The 23064-nt window shown below is 37.8% G+C and overlaps 2 protein-coding genes across 3 annotated transcripts; one reads left to right on the top strand and one right to left on the bottom strand.

Annotated features, from left to right (window-relative positions):
* The first annotated feature begins 4822 nt into the window (after positions 1-4822).
* Positions 4823-8428, top strand: LOC135727361 (Schwann cell myelin protein-like). 2 transcript variants are annotated; one of them, XM_073812440.1, is made up of 8 exons: positions 4823-4906; positions 5045-5098; positions 5318-5668; positions 5934-6263; positions 6549-6845; positions 7756-7846; positions 7929-7947; positions 8041-8428. In XM_073812440.1, the coding sequence occupies exons 2-8, from the start codon at positions 5047-5049 to the stop codon at positions 8116-8118; spliced, it is 1218 nt and encodes a 405-aa protein (XP_073668541.1). In that variant the 5' UTR covers positions 4823-4906; positions 5045-5046; the 3' UTR covers positions 8119-8428. The 2 variants fall into 2 exon arrangements, with proteins under 2 accessions (XP_073668541.1, XP_073668540.1); XM_073812439.1 differs by lacking the exon at positions 4823-4906 and having other exon boundaries at positions 4974-5098.
* A 2297-nt stretch (positions 8429-10725) lies between these two features.
* Positions 10726-22742, bottom strand: phyhipla (phytanoyl-CoA 2-hydroxylase interacting protein-like a). Its single transcript, XM_065297384.2, has 5 exons — positions 22394-22742; positions 15549-15742; positions 15124-15298; positions 13923-14040; positions 10726-13579 (listed from the first exon to the last, which is right to left on the bottom strand). The coding sequence occupies exons 1-5, from the start codon at positions 22491-22493 to the stop codon at positions 13042-13044; spliced, it is 1125 nt and encodes a 374-aa protein (XP_065153456.1). The 5' UTR covers positions 22494-22742; the 3' UTR covers positions 10726-13041.
* Between the last annotated feature and the right edge of the window lie 322 nt (positions 22743-23064).

Raw genomic sequence — 23064 nt, 5'->3', positions numbered from 1 at the left:
TAGTAAGATTAATCATTGCTGCGGGTCTGTCATTATTTTTCCTAAAGACAGCACACATTGGTACCGTCCGCTGTCACTATACTCTGTGTGAGTGATAAAGTTTGTAGTTTGTACAAAGAAAAATCTTTGGACTGGGTGGTGGGGAAGAGGCACGAGGGGTCTGGGCAGGCTTAGGAGGCACACAAGGAGCAGATCCAGGGGAGACAGACTGGGGCAGGGCAGGTCCGGGCATGACAGGGGGCACAAAAAGGGGCAAGGCAAGGTTCCAGGGAGAGAAAGGGGCAGACAAAGGAGATTGAGGGGCCGAGCCAGGACTCGTAGGGTAGGGGGAAGAGTTCAGGGAACACATGGAGAAAGAGGCAGATACAGATAGCGAGACAGGAGGTGCTGCAGCTGACAGTGGAGGTGAGACCCGAACCAAGACAGGGGTGCTGCAGTGGAAGTGAAACAGGGACCAAGACAGGGGGCACTGCAGCTGACAACGAAGGCGAGACAGGGACCAAGACAGGGGTCGCTGCAGCTGACAACCAAGGCGAGACAGGGACCAAGACAGAGGTCGCTGCAGCTGACAACGAAGGCGAGACAGGGACCAAGACAGGGGTCGCTGCAGCTGACAACGAAGGCAAGACAGGGACCAAGACAGGGGTCGCTGCAGCTGACAACGAAGGCGAGACAGGGACCAAGACAATAGGCGCTGCACCTGGCAAAGGAGGCGAAACGGGGACCAAGATAACACAGTCTCACCCCATGTCGTCAATATTTGACGACACTTGACCATTCGTCAATATGTGACGCGGAGGGTATACCTTTCGCGTCATTTTTTGACGAACTGGGGACTTCAATACTATTACGTCCGTTGCATTCTCTTCTCCTATTTTCTTACCATTTTCGCGTCGGTTTAGGGTTAGATTACGCAAAATTAAACAGTGTACGCGAAATTAAACAGTGTACGCGAAATTAAACAGTTGTCACCTGGCGTTGGGGTTAGAAACAGTTGTCACCTGGCGTTGGGGTTAGAGTTAGGTTTGGGTAGGGATGTCATTATGTAAATCTAACCCTAAACCGACGCGAAATTTGTAAGAAAATAGGAGAAGAGAATGCAACGGACGTAATAGTATTGAAGTCCCCAGTTCGTCAAAAACTGACGCGAAAGGTATACCCTCCGCGTCACATATTGACGAATGGTCAAGTGTCGTCAAATATTGACGACATGGGGTGAGACTGGGTTGACCAAGACAGGGGGCGCTGCAGCTGACAACAGAGGCAAGACAGGGGACGCTGCAGCTGGCAGCGGAGACGAGACAGGGACCAAAACAGGGGGCGCTGCAGCTGGCAGCGGAGCCGAGATGGGAACAAGACAGTGGCGCTGCAGCAGACGGTGACATGGATGCAGACTCATGGGGAGCTGCAACAGACAGAGGCATGGAGACAAACACAGGGGGAGCTGCAACAGACGGAGGCATGGAGACAAACACATGGGAAGCTGCAGCGGACGGAGGCATAGAGAGAAATACAGGGGGAGCTGCAACAGACGGAGGCATGGAGACAAACACATAGGGAGCTGCAGCGGACGGAGGCATGGAGACAGACACAGGGGATGCTGCAGCGGACGGAAGCATGGAGACAGACACAGGGGATGCTGCAGCGGACGGAGGCATGGAGACAGACACAGGGGATGCTGCAGCGGACGGAGGCATGGAGACAGACACAGGGGTTGCTGCAGCAGGCGAAAAGACTATGGCAGGGTGCAACTGCAGCTGGCGGCAAAGCAGCGAAAGCTGCAGTTGACTGGACAGCAGCAAGCTGGAGCTGTGGCATGAGCCCTTGCAGAGACTGAGGTGGAGGACTGGAAATCCCCTTCTTCCTCTTCTTCTTCCATGGCAAATGGGGTAAATGGATTTTCTAAATGTATTAATTAACTAATTATTAATTCTTATTCATTTAAATTAATTTATCTGTTTTGTAATCACTTAGGATACTTCTAAGCTGATCCGAATTTTTCCAGAAATCATTGGTTTATAATATTCTTACTCATTTAAAGAACATTAAAGTTTTGGGTTAAACCAGAGTTAAGAGTTAATCTGCTGGTAAGTAAAAATTTTTATAAGAACTTGTTGTGTATGATTTGACAACACCAACAATGATGGAAGTAAATAAACAACGACTTTTGTTGCAGTTTGAGTTAAATCACTCCTCAACATAGCCATTCTTTGTTTTCACTGTCGCAAACGGAAATACCTATGACGCAGGTTTTTTTTACCTGACGGGAGGGTTTCTCTTTGACCAATCACAGCTCTTGCGGTCCGTGTAGAACTAAAGGGCGATTTATAGTCGTGCGTAGGTCCTACGGCATAGCAGCGACGGCGTAGGTTCCGCGTCGGTTTTCATTTATACTTGTGCGTCGCCGTCCGCGTCGACGTACAAACACACGCGAAACCGCTGGTTGGCAGTAATCACGCGTGTAACCACAGTAGCAGCAGAAGTCGTCACAGAAGAAGAAGCTAAGCAAGTTAACCCACAAACGAAGAAGAAATAGCAACTTGTTGTGTATAATTTGAGAAGACCAGCAATGATGGAAGTAAATAAACAGCGACTAATGTTGCAGTTTGAGTTAAATCACCCCTCAACTTGGCTCATCTTTGTTTTCACCGTCTCAAACGGAAATACTTATGACGCAGTTTTTTTACCTGACGGGAGGGGTTCTGGTGGACCAATCACAGCGCTTACGGTCCGCGTAGAGCCGACGCGCTGTTAGAAATTTTGTGAGGTGCGCGTCAGGCTACGCAGAGCTACGCACAGGCTACGGATAGCCTACGCCGTAGCTACGCCGTAGGACCTACGCACGACTATAAATCGCCCTTAACGCGCTGTTAAAAATTTTGCGAGGTGCACGTCAGGCTATGCAGAGCTACACATAGGCTACAGATAACCTATGGCGTAGCTACGTATATACGACTATAAATCGGGCTATAGAGTTTACGCACGACAATAAATCGGGCTTTATGAATCCGGCTTTATTAATTCAACTGCAATAATGTAATGGCTGCCTTGCACTGGCTTTGCTCCCCCTGCCGGTAACATTTGCAAATACACCGCCCCTTTATCTGCGCTATCCAACCCCATTTGCGAGAGATCAACTCACTTGCATTTTTAACATGATATAATAAAATATCTATATGGTATTTTGAGCTTGAACTTCACACACGTACTCTGGGGACAGAAAGATTTATTTGACATCTTAAAAAAGTCTTGTAAAATTTCCCCTTTAATGGGTTCCAATGGGTTCAGTCATAGGGAACAAACTTTTAGCTAACTAACTGATTGTATTGGTTATAATTACTGTAGATGCATATTTCTCCTTCTTGTGCACAATCACTGTAGGTCTGCTAATGGCAGCTAGAGGGCGCCTTTTTGTAACATACAAGGCTTTTGCATATACTGTAGTTATGTTTATGCATTGTAAATATTTTTTTAATACTGCCAGCTGTTTGCCAGGAACTTAAATGTATGTTATTTTATCATTTTTGAATAAAACTTTAAAATAACACCCTCATAAAAAGTATTCTGGGAACCAAAAAATTGTTGACGGAAGAAAAAGGTTGATGAGGATTTCTGGTTCACAGAATGCTTAGTTTGCATGAGGCTGTTATTTTATAGTTTTATTCTGTAAAAACAAAGTCTTGTTAATGTTTAATGTTCATTTGACTTTGATCAAACGGTTACCACTAAATAACATACATTTAAATCTACAGTAAGTTACTGGCAAACAGCTGCTTAACTACAGCAATTTTTTACAATGTGGCACAAATATGTGAGTTGAAAGCATTAATGTTCAAATAAAAAATGTATGAAAATTAACAGATAAACTTACACGACTTTTGTGAATTGGCCTATATATCATCTTAGGCTGATCACTTCACTTTGTCTTGTTCCTCGTGTTGGTTATCTAAATAAAATGGAGAAGCTGTACAGACCAACAAAACAAAATGCCGTGGATTAGCTTACAATGGCGTTTGTTTTGAGGTTTTCTCTGCATCTCCTCTTCTCCATACTCATGTGCTCTAATGAGGTCGAGAGCTCATTTACTTAACACAACAGGTGTTCGACAAGAATTCCAAGAAAGAATGTGTATATAGGTTTAAAAACTGTATAAAAATGTAAACTGATGTGTCAAGTTTTTAGAGTAAACTCCGCTTTCACTTAGCATGAAACTGTAGGATCTCTTAAACCTAAATAAAATTAAATCCTAATTTCTAATTTTAAAGAAATTAGTCTTTTAACTTCATTCTGCTAAAAAAAAAACGCTCAAGATGTGTTTAGTGCCAAAAGAGGTCACACGAACCACAGATGATGCCTAAAGAAGACATTTAGTACTGCAATTTTTTTTAAACATATTTCATGTATTTTCTGTTTGTATCTTAATAAAATAGATTGAAAAATAAATATGGATGGACATTAAAACTATAAAACAACAAAGCTGGTGTCGGTGGCCTAAGACGTTTGCACAGTACTGTATTTATCATTATATTTTTAGGTTTTATCTCATTGTTACTAACTATACTTCCTTTTTAGCCTGTTGTCTACTGATATGTCTTTCTAGTGCCTCACCATCAGTTTTCCCATGTGTCGTTCCATTACAATTAAACTTTGCACATAAGCTCATAGATTAAGGTTTATCCTGGTACATTAATACTTAACTGATAAATAGGGAAGTTTTTAAAAATATTGAAGTTGTCATCAAAAGAGAAGTATTTTTGAAATGTTAGCATGTTGGATATTGTGTGACTGATGCTGTTCGTCTCACATATTGAGATCATTTTCAGCTGCTGCAGGAGTCTGCTTAACATTACTGCGCATAAACAGGAGATTCATCACTCTCTGTTCTGAGACACATTGAAGATATTAGGTGGTCATTCATGTTATTTTACAATTAGCTTGCAATGATGCCAATTACTTTAAGAGTGATGCTTTATTCATTTTTGCATGTTCACATTGTGCTTTTCATATATTTTGTGTTCTGTTTTTGTGTTTTCTTTAAATGAAGGGATGGATGCATGGACAGCAGAGAAAATCATTCTTCTCAGTTTTCTCTTGAATGGTTTGTTTATCGGATTTTTCCTAAACCATTATGGCTAAATTGGGCTTTAAAAACTGTATTTGAGATTAGATGTCTATTGATAACCCTGTTAAAGATAACCTGCAAGTTAAATAGTAATATTTGATGAGTAAATGAATGTTGTACCTACACTGTTTTTTGCTTTCTGTGTTTGATTGATTTTTATTTATTCACATATGTTTGTGTGTGTGTGTGTTATAGGTGTTGGGTGTATAAACCCACATATCAACTTACCAGAGAAAATTGACGCTTTGAGTGGATCTTGTGTGCTTATAAACTGCACGTTTGATGCCAACATCACAAGACTTAATAACTTTAATGCTCAAGTAGTTTGGAGTATAAATAATACTCGCAGTATAGTGCTTAATTCCAGTATGTTGAGCCCTAACCCATTTTTTAAAGGACAAATGCTTGGAAATTTATCGGAGAAGAACTGCACAACAATCTTTTATGACATTCGTTCAAATCTCAGTGGTACATATAACCTCACAATCATTAATGGAAGTGGAAAAACGAGCAATATGTATGCAAATGTAACTATAAATGTATTTGGTGAGTAACTTAAGTTTTTGTTTGTTATTAAGATACTGTTCATAAAAATGTGAATTCTTTATTCTTGCAACAAAAATGTTCGATAAACGCCAGACTAAACTTTTTCTCTATCCACAAAACAAACAAAAAACTCTTTTCCATATTTTAAGACTGGTGACTTATACTATATTAGGTTTGTTTCAAATGCTGTTAAAGTTATGGCATTAATACAGCTTAAACTTTTTGGGGCCATTGCATTAATAGCATCTCTATATGTATATTTCAGAGTCTCCTTCTCAACCCACAGTAAGGTTATATACACAAAAGATGGAACTAATGCAAATCATGGAGGTGCCGGAGGGGAGCTCTGTAATTCTTCGTTGTTCGGCTAAGTCTCTCTGCTCCTCTTATCCACCACTTCTCACATGGAGCTCCTACCCCATACTTCCCTTCAATGGGAGCAGCATACCGCAGGAGAATCAAACTGAGCTCATCTCTGATCTGAACTTTACTGTTACTCCCCTTCTTCACAGAACCAATTTTACCTGCACCATCACCTACCAGCTACAGGACAAGAATAAAACAGCACAAAACTATTTCACTTTATATGTTCAGTGTATGATTTTATATTTTTTATTGTTTTGATATATTGAATATATATTATAAGGCTATTTGGTGTGTGTGCAAACCTTTGATAAAAATATTTATAAAAACTTTTTTAAATGTATTATTTATAATTAAATTAGTTGGACAAATAGACAATTGTACCTGATGTCAATGAAAATTAAAAGCATTAATTTAACAGCAATAAAGCATATAATAAACCTAAATGTGAGACTTTAAACAAGAATGTGCATTAAATAATTTAAATCTCAACTCTTTTTGTTTCTCTCTGTTTTAGATGCACCCAAAATATCTCCCTCATCCGGTTGTAAGGGTACAGATGTGAGAGTCTGTTTCTGTGAGGGTCATGGGAACCCTTCTCCTAAACTGACATGGTATCTTTCTGAAAGTCCTGTCTCTAACTCCTCATGCACATCCATCAGTGAAGAGCAACTGGGTAGCACAGGCTTCAAGAGTTTCTTTACCCTATCTTGCATCCACACAGCCAACCCCACTGTGCTGTGTGTAGCTACCAACATTCAAGGCAGTGCCAGCCAACAGTTTTATCTCGTTCCACCCTTTGAAGAAACTGCACGTGAGTTGGCTAAATAATTGATTTCACATTGTTTTGAATCTTTGAAATGGTCTTGCTCAGTCAGTAAAAGATATCAAGATTATATTTTCACAGAATCTTCTTTACATTATGTAGGATGATTTTATGTACACTCTCAGAAAAAAGGTACAAGAAGGTACAAAAGTTGTCAATGGGGCGGTACCTTTTTTATCAGAAAGTAGGCCTACACTTTTGTACAAAGGTACATATCATCAAAGGTACATATTTTTTTTCCAAATATTAGGACCTTTTTAAAAGGTACTGTCCCAATGACAACTTTTTACCTTTTTTCTGAGAGTACAAAAACACAAAATCACAAAAAAATTATGTTAACCCAAAATTGTTGGGTCAAATATAAACATTTTCTGTGATAATTTAACCCAGTGGTTGGGTTTGTCCAGATCTGACCCAGCGATGGGTTAAAACTAGGGCTGTCAAAAGATTAATCGTGATTAATCACATCTAAAATAAAAGTTTGTGTTTACATAACATATGTGTGTGTAATGTGTATAATTATTATGTATATATAAATACACACACATTCATGTGTTTATTTAAGAAATTTTTGCATTTATATACTGTATAAACATTTATATAATTTATATTATATAGAAATATAAATATTTTATATATAAATATATCCAATTTTTCTTAAATATATACATGACTGTGTGTGTTTTTATATATAAATATTAATTATACACACTACACACACATATGTTATGTAAACACAAACTTTTATTTTAGATGTGATTAATCACGATTAATCTTTTGACAGCCCTAGTTAAAACCTAACATTCCTTTTACAGGTATTTTAAATGAAACCTTTTTATCTCTGTCTACTGTGTCGTACATTTGCTTTAGTTTCTTGTGTGTGTTATGCATTTTTTAGAAAGTGAACAGAAAACACTCCAGGTCCTCTTAGCACTGATGGTTTTTCTGTATGCTCTGACTGTTGGAGTTGCCCTCTACAAATTTAAACAGTAGGTTATTAAAAAAAAATAACAATCAATGTATACCATACATTTAGACAATTCTTAGTCGAATTAATTTTATTTTTAACAGGATGTCCAACAAGCTCAAGGTAAGTCTTATTTATATATAATAGTAAACCACCACAAAAATGATGACGATGATATAGACCTAGATGATCTGTTTAAAAGTGTTTTTCCTGCAGGCTAAAAGAGAAGCAGAATCACATGTCCCCTTTGAACTCAACGCTTCAAACAATATCTATGAGAATGTGAAAATTTAAATACAATTTACATACAATTTAAAACATGTAAAATGTAATTTTCCTCTAGGCATAAATGTTTCAGTAACTTTGAAGTGGGAGGGGCTACCTGCAATAGAAAGTTTTGTTATTGTTCATAGATGTACTTCAGCAAATCTAAATCATGATGCTTTGAGAAACAAGTGTAAAGGGATGCAAAAGCATGAATATGGTGGAAATGATCGGAAGAAGCATTTTCAGAGAGTCCAAACTGTTCTATTTTTTTTTTTTGAGTATTTTATATTTGACAATGTTTATTGATGTAATAGATTTGAGGCTTATTGCAATCTCAAATTAAGCACACGCTACTATGAAACAAATAAAACGAATTTAAACATTATTTGTTTAATCAATAATCTATAATGTAATGTAGGGTATGAACGCAGGTAATCTAGACATTGAATTCTGCAGTCTTTGGTCCAAATTCTGCCACCTACAGGCTTTTTAAGTGAACTACAGGATATTATGCCAAGAACACATAGGAAATATCTATTACAATGGCACTTATTTACTTATGCAGTAATAAAAATAATTAATAAACATTATAGAATTTAGGAAATACTTCTCTGGTGCTATTGGTTTAGAAGAATCCCCCTTTCATATGTAAAGAACTTTGGGTGAAAAGCGCCAGGCCTATATAAATGTAACAAATTATTATTAAAGAAAATCTATGCACACACCCGAACTCGAAGGATCTTTATTTAACACAGGACTGCCAACACTGAAACATTCAGAGGTGCGCAGAATGAGGGAAGTATGACATCATAGTACCGCGAGAGCAAGCCGAAATGTAAAAAAATGGTCCACATTTACCATTGTTCTCGAGATACTCTGATGTCAGTCTGCGCACCTACCAATAAGGTGTCAAGGTCTGGATGAAAAGAAGACATGCCGGATTTCAGGTAAGCAATATTGCTTAATGTTTGCTGTGACAGTTTTTTTATAAATAGTAAATAATAGTTTGACATCTGTAAACATTAATATATTTATATACAGAATATAGTAATATGGTCTTGACATGCTGCTTCAGTTTAATTCAGAGCACGAGAGCAGGCTGTTTTGGTGTATTTTGGGTGTGACGGTCCCTCTATTAGCACCAAGCAATCACAAATCATCACTTTATGCTTCTCCTCTTTCTCAATGGATGAACTGATTCAAATCTGCAGTTAAATAGATTTTACAAAGAGCAGTCATTAGGCTTTTAAGAACTTTTGGGGCACTTTTATCAGGAGTATAAGTAATAGAATTAGATAAATAATGAGACAAAGCTCAAGACTACAAACTCAGAAAAAGCTTTTTTATTTTAAATTCTAAAATCTAACTGGATTTGTATTGTAAACCTTATTTTCTGCACACATTTTTCAACAGTTTAACAAAGAAATAGCAAACAATCCAAACTAATATCAAATAAGTTACTTTTATAAAGAACGTATATCATAATTTTATTTAATAATCATTAAGTAAATAATAATATAAATAATAACAACCCCAAGATGCCAAGCCTCTATGCACCCTCTCCCCCTGGTAAATTTCACTCCAAACTGAACTCAAAAGTTGGAAGTCCTGTTTAACAGCCACATGTAGTTTTCATAAACATGTGTCTATACCTTGATTGGGTCGTTCAAGTGTGCATGATTAGAGCTGGAGCTAAATTCTGCAGGACATCGGCACTCCAAGACGTTGCCTGCCCTGAACCCAACATTTCACTGGATTTAGGCCGTAGTGGTATCCCATCTAACCAGAACTGCTGTTTAGACCAGTGGTTTTCAAACTGGGGGCCGCAATATGGTGCCAGGGGGGCCCCAGTTTTATGACATTTTATGAAATACATAAATTTATCATGAATTGTGTGTAATTAAAGGCTACTAACCAAAAGCACTACTTTTTTGTATAATTTAATGTTTTTTTTTTTATAAAATGTTGAGTTTTAGAACAGTTTTTTGCCACAAATTTTCTTTGGGGGGCCGCGAAGGAATGCACCGTACACAAGGGGGGCCACACGCTGAAAAAGTTTGGGAACCACTGGTTTAGACCAACTGAGAGAGCATTGGTTGTGTTAATTAAAGTTTTCCTGAAAGTTTTTTTTATACTTTGTGGCGAATTGGTGTTTAAAGTGTTAAAACATGACAAAAAATACATTTTTTTCATTTTTGTGGGATTAATCGTGTTTAAGGTGTATTATTTAACACAGTGGTTTTTATACTTCGGCCCCCCTTCTGTATGGTGCATCCCCCCATAAAAATTATGACATAAAACATTCCAAAACTTATTAGGCTATTTGAATTAAACAAAACATATTAAATTATACAATGTAGTTCTGTTGGTTAGTAGCCTTATTTTTCTGAGGTGTAATTACACAGATTTTATGATAAAAGAATGTATAAATTGTCATTAAACTGGCCCCCCCGGTACCATCTCAGGGCCCCCAAGGGGGCCACAGTCTCCAGTTTGAGAACCACTGATTGCATGATTGTTTGACATACTACTCCAGTAATTAAGTTGTGTAATAGTTTTGTGCTAAATCTTTAAACATCACAGTTTGTCTTGTAATATACATCTAACCTGTAAATGAATGATACTTCAAAAGCATTAAACAGTATTATTTTTATTTAATGATTTATACAGATGCCATACTCATGTTGCAGTCCTTTAAAGGAAAACACCACCGTTTTTCAATATTTTACTATGTTCTTACCTCAACTTAGACAAATTAATACATACCTATCTTTTTTCAATGCGTGCACTTAATCTTTGTACAGCGCGTCGTGAATGTGTTAGCATTTAGCCTAGCCCCATTCATTCCTTAGGATCCAAACAGGGATGAATTTAGAAGCCACCAAACACTTTTTCCTATTTAAAGACTGTTACATGAGTAGTTACAGAAGTAAGTATGGTGGCACAAAATAAAACATGGCGATGGCGAAGAGCACTTTTCGCTATCGCCACATTTTGTTTTGTATTGAATTTGAATATCAAGCACCACAAACACACATAAAAGTTTCACAGTGGAATTGGAAATTTAGCTTGAACTTTGTCTTTCTTAATTTGTTCCTTTTTCTGCTGCAAAGTATGTTTAATTGAGAATACATTAAGTTTAATCAATAATTAGTTGTAGAGTATGATTTAGTACAATTTGGAAAATAATTTCCCGCCTCCTCAGAGGGCAATGAATGAGACAAACAAATCAATTGAACTCAAGGGTGTATATGAGCACTGTTTTATGTTCAAACAGGAACACACACATTACACAGAAACACACACACACATTCCCCAAAAAACAGCAAAATAATAACATAAGAATAGAACTATGTTTTACAAGTAAAAACAGTTAAAGGAGAACTGCGATCAGAGTAAAAATGAAAACGCTGACGGTACAGGACAGGAGAAGGTTTAAAGGACCACATTTTAGGCTCCAGTTTCATATTACTCCAGTTCCATGTTTTCTGTTTAGCACTCTAATGCAAGCATTGAAATACAGGAGTGCATAGGTGTATATGCGACAGAACAGCTGTAAGCAAAAACTGTGTTTGAATAAAGCACACGTTCGAAGACCATGGCTGCCTAAGCTGTCTTTCTTTGAGAAGTAAGACACTACACATGTAGCATGCAGATGCTTGGCAGAACATCAGAAAGTAGACGTTTTTAGTCACATCCAGTTCTGGAGACCTTTGTTTTGTTGATATACAAGTCCTCATGGGAGTCCAAGAGTGCCACAACCAGGATATACATGGAGTAGAAGTCTCCGAAGTAGACGTGTTTGTTGGGGTAAGAAGAGTCTTGACTCACATCAATAAGATGCACTTCTTTTATTCACCTTTTTTATTAAAATACAGAGTTTCTAGATGTTTACTGCAATTTTCAAAGAGTGCTTCATACCTGTAATGATTTGAAGGAGTGTGTGGGGTGTCGCAATGGGGTGTCTAACCTAAGACACATTGGCACTTCTTCGTCTTGTATTCCTTTTTCAATTTTTTTATGTTATGTTTGCATTGCACTTCTTTGAGGGTAGATGAAGTTTCCAGAAGATGTTTACAATGATATAATCCCAGTAAAGATGTATAGGACTGTTGTTTGATATGGTGTGTCTAACCTAAGACACACTTAGGTTGGCTGCTCTTCTTGCTGGACGTGCGTTTTGACTCACGTCAGTTAGCAATCCAATATAGGCATGCATGCCGGTAATGATGCAGATGTTTCGTATGACATTGGGTGTCCCACCTAACACACACAGACTGCTTTTCTTGATGTATTTCTTTTCTCTTTCTTTTTCGAAATTGCATGGTTCTGTGAAAAGAGATGGAGTTAAGATGAAGAAGGCGTTAACTGCAATATAGGCCTCCAAGCAAGTAAAGATCCAGAAGTGTCATACAACTTCAGATGTCCCAAGACACACAGGCTGCTCGTCTTTTATTCTTTCTTTATGTGTCTTTTTTGTCTGTTTTTTGCATTGCACGGTTCTTTGAGGGCAGATGGAGTTCCTAGAAGACTGCATTAAAGGTCTTCATGCCGGTAATGATGTGAATGAGCAATGCAGAAGTTATGTATGACTTTGGATGTCCAACCTAAGAGAGTTTTGATGACAAGAACTAAGAGCCAGTATGGGTTGAAGGTCATCACACATGGTTCAAGATGAATATGAATATCAAGCACCAAAAACACGCATGAAAGGTTCACAGTGAAATTAAGAGATTTTGGAAAATCAGCTTGTACTCTTTCTATTATTTGTTTTCTTTTTTGCTCCATCTTTTCTTCCGCACAGTATTTTTTAAAATTGAGAATACATTAAGTTTAGTCGATCATATGTTTGGGAGGCCACCAAAGATTTTTAGCTCCGCATGGCTGTGTTTAGTTATTCCAGAGCCATTTATCTGTGCCTGATTCTGTTGCGTAGCGTGTGCGTTAAGGCTAACGTCCAACGCTAATGTTGCAGGTCTTGCAGCTGGGGTCTTTCTTGGCATTGAGAGTAGACAAGCTCATCAGCTGGTGACCGCTGATGTGAGAGACGGTCCCCAGTTCCAGTGGGACCGGCTCGGTATAAATCAACTCCAGGATCACATCCTGAGCGTGCTGAAATACCACACGCCCGTCCTCCCCACACACGCGTGTCAGGAAGCGGTTGTTCGTCACGTCAAGCTCCGGCAGGCGTTCGCTGCAGTACAAGTCTCCGTGGGAGCCCCGGGGAGCAAGGACCAGGATGACGTAATGATACGCAGTGTACATACAGTAAAAGTCCCCAAAGTAGAGGCGTGTATCGGCGGTGAAAAGAGTCTCCGCAGGCACCTGGATGCGAAAGCGTCCGTACGGGGAATCATGTGGAGGCTGACCAGTGTTGAACTCGGTGTTACAACTGAAGACAATCCCTTCGAGTTTACCACTGAGAGGTGAACCATGACTGCCACTGTTATCCTTTACTGAGGGCATCATTCGACCACCAAGCACCTCTCTGTGAGAAAAGGAGAAAGAGATATGTCATTCATTCTTTTTCATATTTTACATTTAAATTATGAATGCAGCAAAACAACACATGTTACAATAAAGAAAAATCTACTCAATAATACTATATTGTTATATTTACTATTGTACTGTAATTTTCAAGTCCACAAACATATAAAAAATTGTCAACAGTACCCCACAAGATGGCACCCCTTTCTATGTAAAACTAAACTGAAGCTTAGCAACAAAGCAAGTCTCTCTTGGTGTTTCTTCACCAGCATTACTTCATCTCTCACCCTCCCTCTCGAACATTCAAGGCTTAACTGTACCAAGGTATTTTATTCCTGAATCACCTGCAGTGTTGGAAGTACTCCTCATGCTGATTCCTGTAAAACACAGAGAACGTCAGCATCCTGCCAGCGATGACCTCAGCTTTCTGAAGCAACTGCGTCAGATGCACAGAGGAGTAATCTGCAAACAGTAACACAAATGTAATTATTGATCATCATTAACTTTCTCAAGCAGATCAATGCTAAACACTCAAAATCTGCCTAGAAGAATAACAGTTTGTATTCTTTGTTATTGTATAATGTTTTGATTTTATATTAATATGCAAGTGGACATTTTGGGCTTAAATATGTAGAATCTTAAATCTTAAAGTCACCATGAAAATTAAATTAATTTGTTTTTGAATATTGTGTGGTTTTTTTTTACAAATTACTTATCTGTAAGCTTCATATTTAAAAAAAATGCATGTGCCCTCATAATCTTTAATCAAAAACGCAAATCTCCTCCCCTCCTCAAAACAATCTCTCTTTTCTTCCGGTCATATGGTATGGCAGGTGGACAGGGTCTGGGAGAAGATCGACTTCAGTTTTGCAATAATATATACAGTATGCTTTTAATTTATTTAAAGAGGCCATGACATGAAAATCTGACTTTTTCCATGTTTAAGTGCTATAATGGGGTTCCCAGTGCTTCTATCAACCTAGAAAATGTGAAAAAGATTAACCCAGTAACTTAGTTTTGGTAAACCATTCTCTGCAAGCACGTGAAAAATTAGGTCATTGTATGTGGCCCTTCTTATGATGTCATAAGGAGCTCTTATTATAATAATACCGCCCCTTAACAAGTTAATCTGCACTATTCAACCACGGCACTGGCATTTAGTGCACAGAAAGAGAGAGAAAATAATTCACAGCACAATTGAGTTTTAATTGCAACAAACCACCATCATTGCGATCAGTGTTTAAAGGACACACCCAAAACACCACATTTTTGCTCACACCTACAAAGTGTCAATTTTAACATGCTATAATAAATTATCTATATGGTATTTTCAGCTAAAACTTCACATGTGTACTCTGGGGACACCAAAGATTTATTTTACATCTTAAAAAAGTCTTGTAACATGGCCTTTTTAAAAACTGTAAAGTATGTATGTTTTCTTTATCATACTACAATATAAAATCTGTTATAATATATAATCAATCTATTATTACTAGTTTAACTGACTATTAAAAATGCTCTTTACAAATGAAATGTGTGGGCTACCTGCTGTACAAAACTCAACAATGTCACTCCATTCTGATATAGAGTAGTCTCCATCGGTCTGTTTGGATGCAGTTTGCACAGCAACGGAGTACTCTGTTCGTGGACTCAGGAACCAATGCCCTCGTACTGTCATGGGCAACGCGACTGCCTTAGCAACAAGCTTAGTTGGCACATCCTGAAAAAAAGACAGTCAATAAGAAATGATTGACCATCCTTAACCCTACACTCTCTCATAAGTCATTGCAAAGCATTTGTATAGAATAAACAAGCATAGACCTTATAACTTAAGCAGAATGTAAAACTGCTGAAAACGTCACATGACAGCATTGTCCTTAGCAAAGTAATACAAAATCATTTGGATTGATTATCCGTCCCTATTAATGCAAATCTGGACATAGAAGCTTAAAATGCTTATCTGTAAGTACCTTGTGTTTGAATTTGTTGGAGTTCTTGTTCTCCTTTTTGTTAAGATCGATGAAGTAATGTGTGATCTTCTCTTTGGTATGAGGGTCCATGTCCCAGCAGATTTTAAAAGAGTCACAGGTGATGTTACTAATCTTTATGTTGCGAGGAACAGGTAACTCCTCCATTACTACCACACCACTGTCTTCTGCCTTGCCTAAAAAAGAAGGAAGACAATAAATCACTATGAAATAAGCACTGATGATCAAATATATTTCTTAATCTAACCTTAACCTTACAATGACAGATGCGTGTTTAGATGCTAGAAGCACACTTTACATAAAGTCTTGAAGGTACTGAAAGCTTTTCCATTCATTTAACACAAAGGTTTATAAACTGAGGGCCATGATATGGTGCCAGGGGCCCCCAGTTTTTTTTACATTTTATAGAAATGTAAAAATAAGGCTACTATCCAACAGCACTAACGTTGTGGGCTGGTTTTCCGGACAGGGCTTATCCTAGTCCCAGACTAAAATGCATGTTTGAGGTGCCTTAAAGGAAAACACCACTGTTTTTACTATATTCATACCTCAACTTAGACAAATTAACACAAACCTAGCTTTTTTTATGTGTGCACTTATTCTCTGTACAGCGCACCGTAATGTGTTAGCATTTAGCCTAGCCCCATTCATTCATTAGGATCCAAACAGGGATGAATTTAGAAGCCACCAAACACTTCCATGTTTTCCTTATTTAAAGCCTGTTACATGAGTAGTTACATGAGTAAGTATGGTGGCACAAAATAAAACTTTTTAAGTGGATAAAAAGTGAGAACTATATTGTATGATGGAAGAGCACTTAGTTTCCAGCACTTCGTCCTCGAGCGCAGTAATATTGACGGAGGTTTGAGCGAGAAGGGGAGTAGTAAGGAGTGATTATGTTACTGCGCGCCAATGAATGGGGCTAGGCTAAATGCTAACACATTCACAACATGCTGTACATAGACTAAGTGTACACGTTGAAATAAAATAGGTATGTATTAATTTGTCTAAGCTGAGGTAAGAACATAGTAAAATATTGAAAAACGGTGGTGTTTTCCTTTAATTTCAAAACGTCATGCACAAACATATCTTAACATATATCAGGGCCATTGTTTTGTTTCAAGATGAACACCATTAATGTTTTTGTAAGGTTTGTTTGTAAAAACTACTTAAATGTCCTAGTATTACTAAGGCCTAGTCCTAGATTAATCTAAACCGTGTCCAGTAAACCACCCCTTAATCATTTAGGGGTGGTTTTCTGGACAGAGATTAGACTAGAAATAAAAATAAATGTAAGAGCTGTCAAAACCAACTTGTACTGACTTTAAATACATCAGTGCCTCAAAATACACACAGCTAATCTTTTTAGTAAGGCATGTTTGTTATAACTAGTTATATTTCCTAAATAAACTAAGGCCTAGTACTGGCTTAAACTAATCCCTGTCTCGGAAACCAACCCTTAATGTTTTGTTTAATTCAAATTTTAAGTTTAAGATTGTTTTATGTCATGATTTTTCTTTGGGGGGCCACGAAGGGATGCACCCTACACAACACTGATTTACCCCAATAGGTCAGCAAAGACATAGCTGTTGAGTGTGTTGCAATTTCTGCATGAGAGATTGTTTTGCCTGATAAAAAAACAAGTGAAAACCAGCATGGTCTGTCTTTCTACAGTAATGGCACTTCAGTTTTCAAAATGCACTCGCTTTAACAACGGGTGCAGTTTCCATGGAAACAAATCAAGGCCATTAATCAATGTAGCATAATTTAAAGCAGGAAATGGGCTTTTTTACACTGGTGGTCTTAAAACCTGTAATACATTATATCTAACTAACACATACAAGTACAAAGTTATAAAGCTAACTGAAGATAAATGTATTTTCATAATAAGTGGTATGGTCTCTAGCTACTGTAAGAAATAAACAGGTATATGTTTTTATAGATTAAACAAATGTACTGCTGTAGTTTTTGACAAAGGCTGAATTTTGAAAATTTAGAGGTTAGATTTTATTCCTGTTAATACTTTCAATACTGTACAAGTCTAAAAAGTCTAAAACCAAAACAAACAGGAGAATCCAGACAGAGCTGAATCATGTGAGAGAGAGAAGATAGGAGAGAAAAGTAGTCTGGCTCCATATCAGATATGGGCTAAAAGCCTCCTGTGGGACCACAGTCTATTTAAAGTTATACACACAGATGAATCATCAGACATTAAATAACCTTAAATACATCTCAGTAAAACCTGACCCATTCTAAATGTCTCCTAGCAGTATTACATAAACCAATAGTCCTAACTAAATTCCACCTAAAATTCTACACACTAACAAATTCAATAAACTGCAATCAAACATGCAAGATAAAAGATAATTATGTTCCCAAAAGACAAAAACTATGCAATTCTACTTAATAACTCTTGCTTCTAACTGCAAACATCTCTATTACTGTGACAGAATGCAAGCTGAGCAGTGTTTGGATTGTTTAATGAGCCAATGACCCGCTACAAAAACACCCTAAAATTACCATTGATACACACAAAGATGATTGTTAAACACTTATAACTTGTGTTCTACAAAGACTGCAGGAGTCCCCAGCTAGTATTCAGTCTCAGTTATGAAGAGTACAAATTGTAGACAAACATAAAAATTGTAGGCAATACGACTTAAATCTTAAAGGCAGGGTCCATGATCTGTGAAAGCCAATGTTGACATTTGAAATCACCTAAACAAATAGAATCTGGACCTTCTGTTGATATCCCACACTTAACAAACCTACACGTTATAATGACTGGCCAATCAGAATCAAGCATTTCAATGAGCCGTGTAATAATAAGCAGTAAATCATTACACCACTTTAATTATACAGAATGATAAATATGATTTTATTACAGGTGACTTTAAAAGCAGTCTGCATCTTAATTATGCAATCTTGCTGGAAATGTGTGCTCTTTTTATAACAATTATGTTTCCAAGCCATATGATACACCTTATGAGCCTTATGATACACCAAAAAACTAAGCACAGTAAATGCAGGAATACATCAGGCATTACTATCAGTGCCTTGCTCAAGGGCATAATGCTATAAAGGTTCTCTTAGTAATTTCTAGTTCACTGGTTGCCTCCAACTTATTTGCAATAATGTCATCATAAATATTAGCAGTTATGGTAAAATTTCATGAATATAATGTATATTATTAGAATATAGTTTCACTAAATGTTTCTGTTTATATTTGGTGCTAAGCCTCCTGCTTTAATGAATCCACAAGGCTGTTCAAAGTTCAGGTACAGATTCAGGTTTTTAGTTTAATCAGATTAAAAGACTTGTTTTCTCAGCTAATATGTTAGCATTCATTTCTGGCATGATATGTACACTCTTAAAAATAATGGTGCAAATAAAGGTTCTTCACGGTCAACCGATACACCCTATAAACAAACGGTGCTAAATAGCACTAAAATTGGTTCTTGGCTCGTAATCATAGAGGAACCATTTTTAGTGCTATATAGCACCTATGAAGCCCCTATTAAGAACCATACAGGGGTCATATAGCACCACTATAGCACCAGATATGGTTCTTCTATACACTCACCTAAAAAATTATTAGGAATACCTGTTCAATTTCTCATTAATGCAATGGTGTAATGGTGTGGGGGATGTTTTCTTGGCACACTTAAGGCCCCTTAGTGCCTATTGGGCATTGTTTAAATGCCACGGCCTACCTGAGCATTGTTTCTGACCATGTCCATCCCTTTATGACCACCATGTACCCATCCACTGGTGGTTACTTTCAGTAGGATAATGCACCATGTCACAAAGCTCAAATCATTTAAAATTGGTTTCTTGAACATGACAATGATTTCACTCAGTGTCGGCGCCACGAGCGGGCCCTAGGGGGCATGGCCCGGCCACTTGAGTCACTGTGCCCCCTTACTTCTCAAAATAACAATGAACTTAATAATTTAAAAAAATGTGCTGCAAATACATTTGGTTATACAATGAATACTGATTAAAATTCGGAGTATAATTAATAAAAAATAATAATTAAAATACTAACCCACAATGCAATGCTAACATAGTCAGCCAGTTACATACACGCAGCCACTGTCACGTTCGGGGGCTCAATCGCCATGCGTGAGAACTCATTTTCTGTCTAAATAATGTATACTTGTAAGTCTTGGCATTTGAGCAAGACGAAGAAATTTCGCGACAAATAAAAGGACCTTCTTAAAAAGTTGAAAAAAGTCCTCTCGTCGCCTGCAGCTCTTCTGAAGGTAAAACGCATAGTTCGTTAGATATGTCAGTAACATTGTTTTCTTTTGCTGTTATTTGGTTATGTACTGGTCTTTATGATTTGCGTGAGTTATCCAGTCTTGCACTTTAACGTCTTTATAAGTTATGGTTTTACTATAGTGAGGGATTTATTTAACAACTTGGCTGGCTGTAACAATCCCGCTAATTTCACGGCTAGTTGCTATATGATTAAATATATAGACATAACATTTTGATTTGATGTCTTTTATTAGCTTATTTTAAAGAAATACAAACCTTCTGGGAAAACGTTTCCAGACGCGTTAAAACAAGTAAAAAGTCAAAAGACGAACGTTCGGTTTAATCATTGTAAATACAATCTCATATACGTGATTAATTATGCATATTTATTCTGTATTAATTCGTAACTGTCTCTGTTAACGTGACTCGCTCGCAGTACCCGGGTTAGGCTGTGTTTCAGGCGGTTGTTCAAGGAATAAAATACCTTTGAATGTTGCGACTGGCCAATCAGTACCAAGCATTTTACAGTGCCATGTAGTAATAATAATAATAAAATAATAAGATGAACCAGGTGCCCCCACAGTAAAACAGGAGGCCCGCTCATTCTGTATTCTCTGGCGCCGACACTGATTTCACTGAACTAAAATGGCCCCCGCAGTCACCAGATCCCAACCCAATAGAGGATCTTTGGGATGTGGTGGAACGGGAGATTTGTGCCCTGGATGTGCATCCCACAAATCTCCATCAACTGCAAGATGCTATCCTATCAATATGGGCCAACATTTCTAAAGAATGCTTTCAGCACCTTGTTGAATCAATGCCACATAGAATTAAGGCAGTTCTGAAGGCGAAAGGGGGTCAAACACAGTATTAGTATGGTGTTCCTAATAATCCTTTAGGTGAGTGTACAGTATAGCACAATATGGTTCTATACCAGTGCTACACAGGTATTACATCTGTGTTATATGGCACTTAAAATGGTTCCTCTATGATTAAGAGCCAAGAACCATTTTAGTGCTATTTAGCACTGTTTGTTTTGAAAGAACCATTTTTGGTTTTCCAAAAAATCATTCTTCTTAAAATAACCATTTTTCTAAGCATTTTATGGTCTAAAAACTTTTAATATCTACTACAAATACTCTTTTGTGAAACAGAAACGTTTTTTGGATGTTAAAAGTTTTTTATTACACCATACAGCCAAAAATGTTTATTCTATAAATCTATAGCATTATGTAGCATATATGTATCTTTGAGAGTGTCCTGTGTGAAGTATCTTTTTTACTGCATTTTTTACCCTAATGTTAGAATAACCATTATCTAGAAGAATAAACATCTATAAAAGACTTTAAGTGAGCTAAAAATCACATTGCTCTGTCTAGTTAACAGATAAGCTGTCTGGCAGATTTCAGAGAGTAATGTTTATCTTCATCATTCACTTGTGCCTTGCGTAAGTCTTAATTTTGCAATTAAACAACATAAAACAAACACTATTGTGTCTAACTCAAGAAATAAAAGACTTTACCGCCTGCACAGCACTTCATTTAAGCTTTTTAATGCTGATTCATGCAGAGACGATAAAAACATCTCCTCCCTCGCTAAAAAAAAACTGGTGAGTCATTGTACTAGCCCTAGAATTACCACGAATCCCTCTAAAGGATGCCAAGTTTCCTATTTGCAAATTGTTGCTGTAATTCTCAGAGATAAAAGGTATGAAATGTTTAGGAGATAAGTAAAGTAAATCCACTCTCAAAAGCACATTCCATACTTCAAAGGTAGAATAACTCTGATAAAGGCAAATAGCTACGCAGACAAAATGAGATAAAGCAGCACCCACATGCACATACAGTACAGTACATGCATGGATCAGACTGGCTGGGGGGCTAACAACGTGTGCAGCATCACGCCTATACATCTTTGAATGTCACAGCAGGTTCCTCCCTTGCACCTGACTTCATCATTTGCCATTAAGATCCGATACACTCAAGATATATATATATATATATATATATATCTTTAGGTATGATCAGTATTTACCAATATCAATTCTATATAAACATATGGGATTTTAAATTGTTGAAGCAAAAAATCTTCACATTTGTTCTCCCTCATCTAAAATGTAGTTGCACCCTTGCATGCATGCAACATCTTTTGCCATATTAGCAAGCTTGAATTATTATTATTTCTTTCAAATTTGTCTCTTCTGTACATGTTAACAGCAACGGGTTAATCTTCATGACTAACAGGTTATGAGACAAGATTATAAGAGAAAAGTGGGCAGTGTCCATGGTGCTGAAGCTAAGCCCTCATTCAAACACATGCATAATGTAGACAGAAAGGATTTAACTATGCGATACCACAACCACACACAAAGACTGTCGTGTTTCAATGAAAATGTCGATGTTTATAGACGTGACAGGCGAATTGAACCAGCAAAACCTCTTAAAATACCCGTTAAACTAACCGGGCGCTAGATGCGTTCAAAACCAACACACTTTCATTTAAATGGCTTATTATTAAACGGGCAAAATGCATAATAATGCTGTGACGTCCAAGTGGTTTCTTACCGTCTCTCTCACACAGCTGGAGAGACTCCAGGCTCACGTTCTTGACCATACCCTCGCGTGGGCTCAGCGGGCTCGCGTGAGCCAAACCCGGCGCCTCCATGTCTTCGGAGGAGTGTGGATGGATGTCCCTCTGGAAACCGCTATAAGGAAGATGAAATTATTTTAGTTCGCGTGTAAATATAAATGTACGCGAGTTATCTCGCGAAGGCTGCGTTTACGGTGTCCGTATTTGCAAAAACGGATTATCGCGACTGAACAATTCAGTGACGGGTTATGTAACGGTCCACGCGCCCGTTAATTCTCGATTTCAGCACCCTCTACACCCCCTATCAACCTCCCCCCGCCTCTCCGCGAAATGCTCCTTTTTCCTCCGTCTACTTCACTGACGTCAGCAAGAGCTCGCGCTCATGTCCTTATTTGGGCCGCGTGCTAGTGCGCTGCTGTTGTGCAGGTGCGACCAGCGCTCGCGATGGGCTGCCAGCACCAGCAGGTTACATGACATTCCCAAAACAAAAAACACAAAACTAGGCAAGGTAGTTTAACATTAAAGCAGTGGCTTTAATCCGAAGCAACTAAGCGGTACATTTTCTGCTTAGATAGGGAAATGTTTGTTTGATATAGCCTAATGTTAAATAATGTGGTATTTTTTCCAGTGTTTCTCTGCTGTCCTG

The sequence above is a fragment of the Paramisgurnus dabryanus genome, chromosome 17, assembly GCF_030506205.2.
Source record: "Paramisgurnus dabryanus chromosome 17, PD_genome_1.1, whole genome shotgun sequence".
NCBI lineage: Eukaryota > Metazoa > Chordata > Actinopteri > Cypriniformes > Cobitidae > Paramisgurnus > Paramisgurnus dabryanus.
The sequence above is the reverse complement of the archived record's forward strand: the minus strand, read 5'-3'. Positions and strand labels throughout refer to the sequence as shown.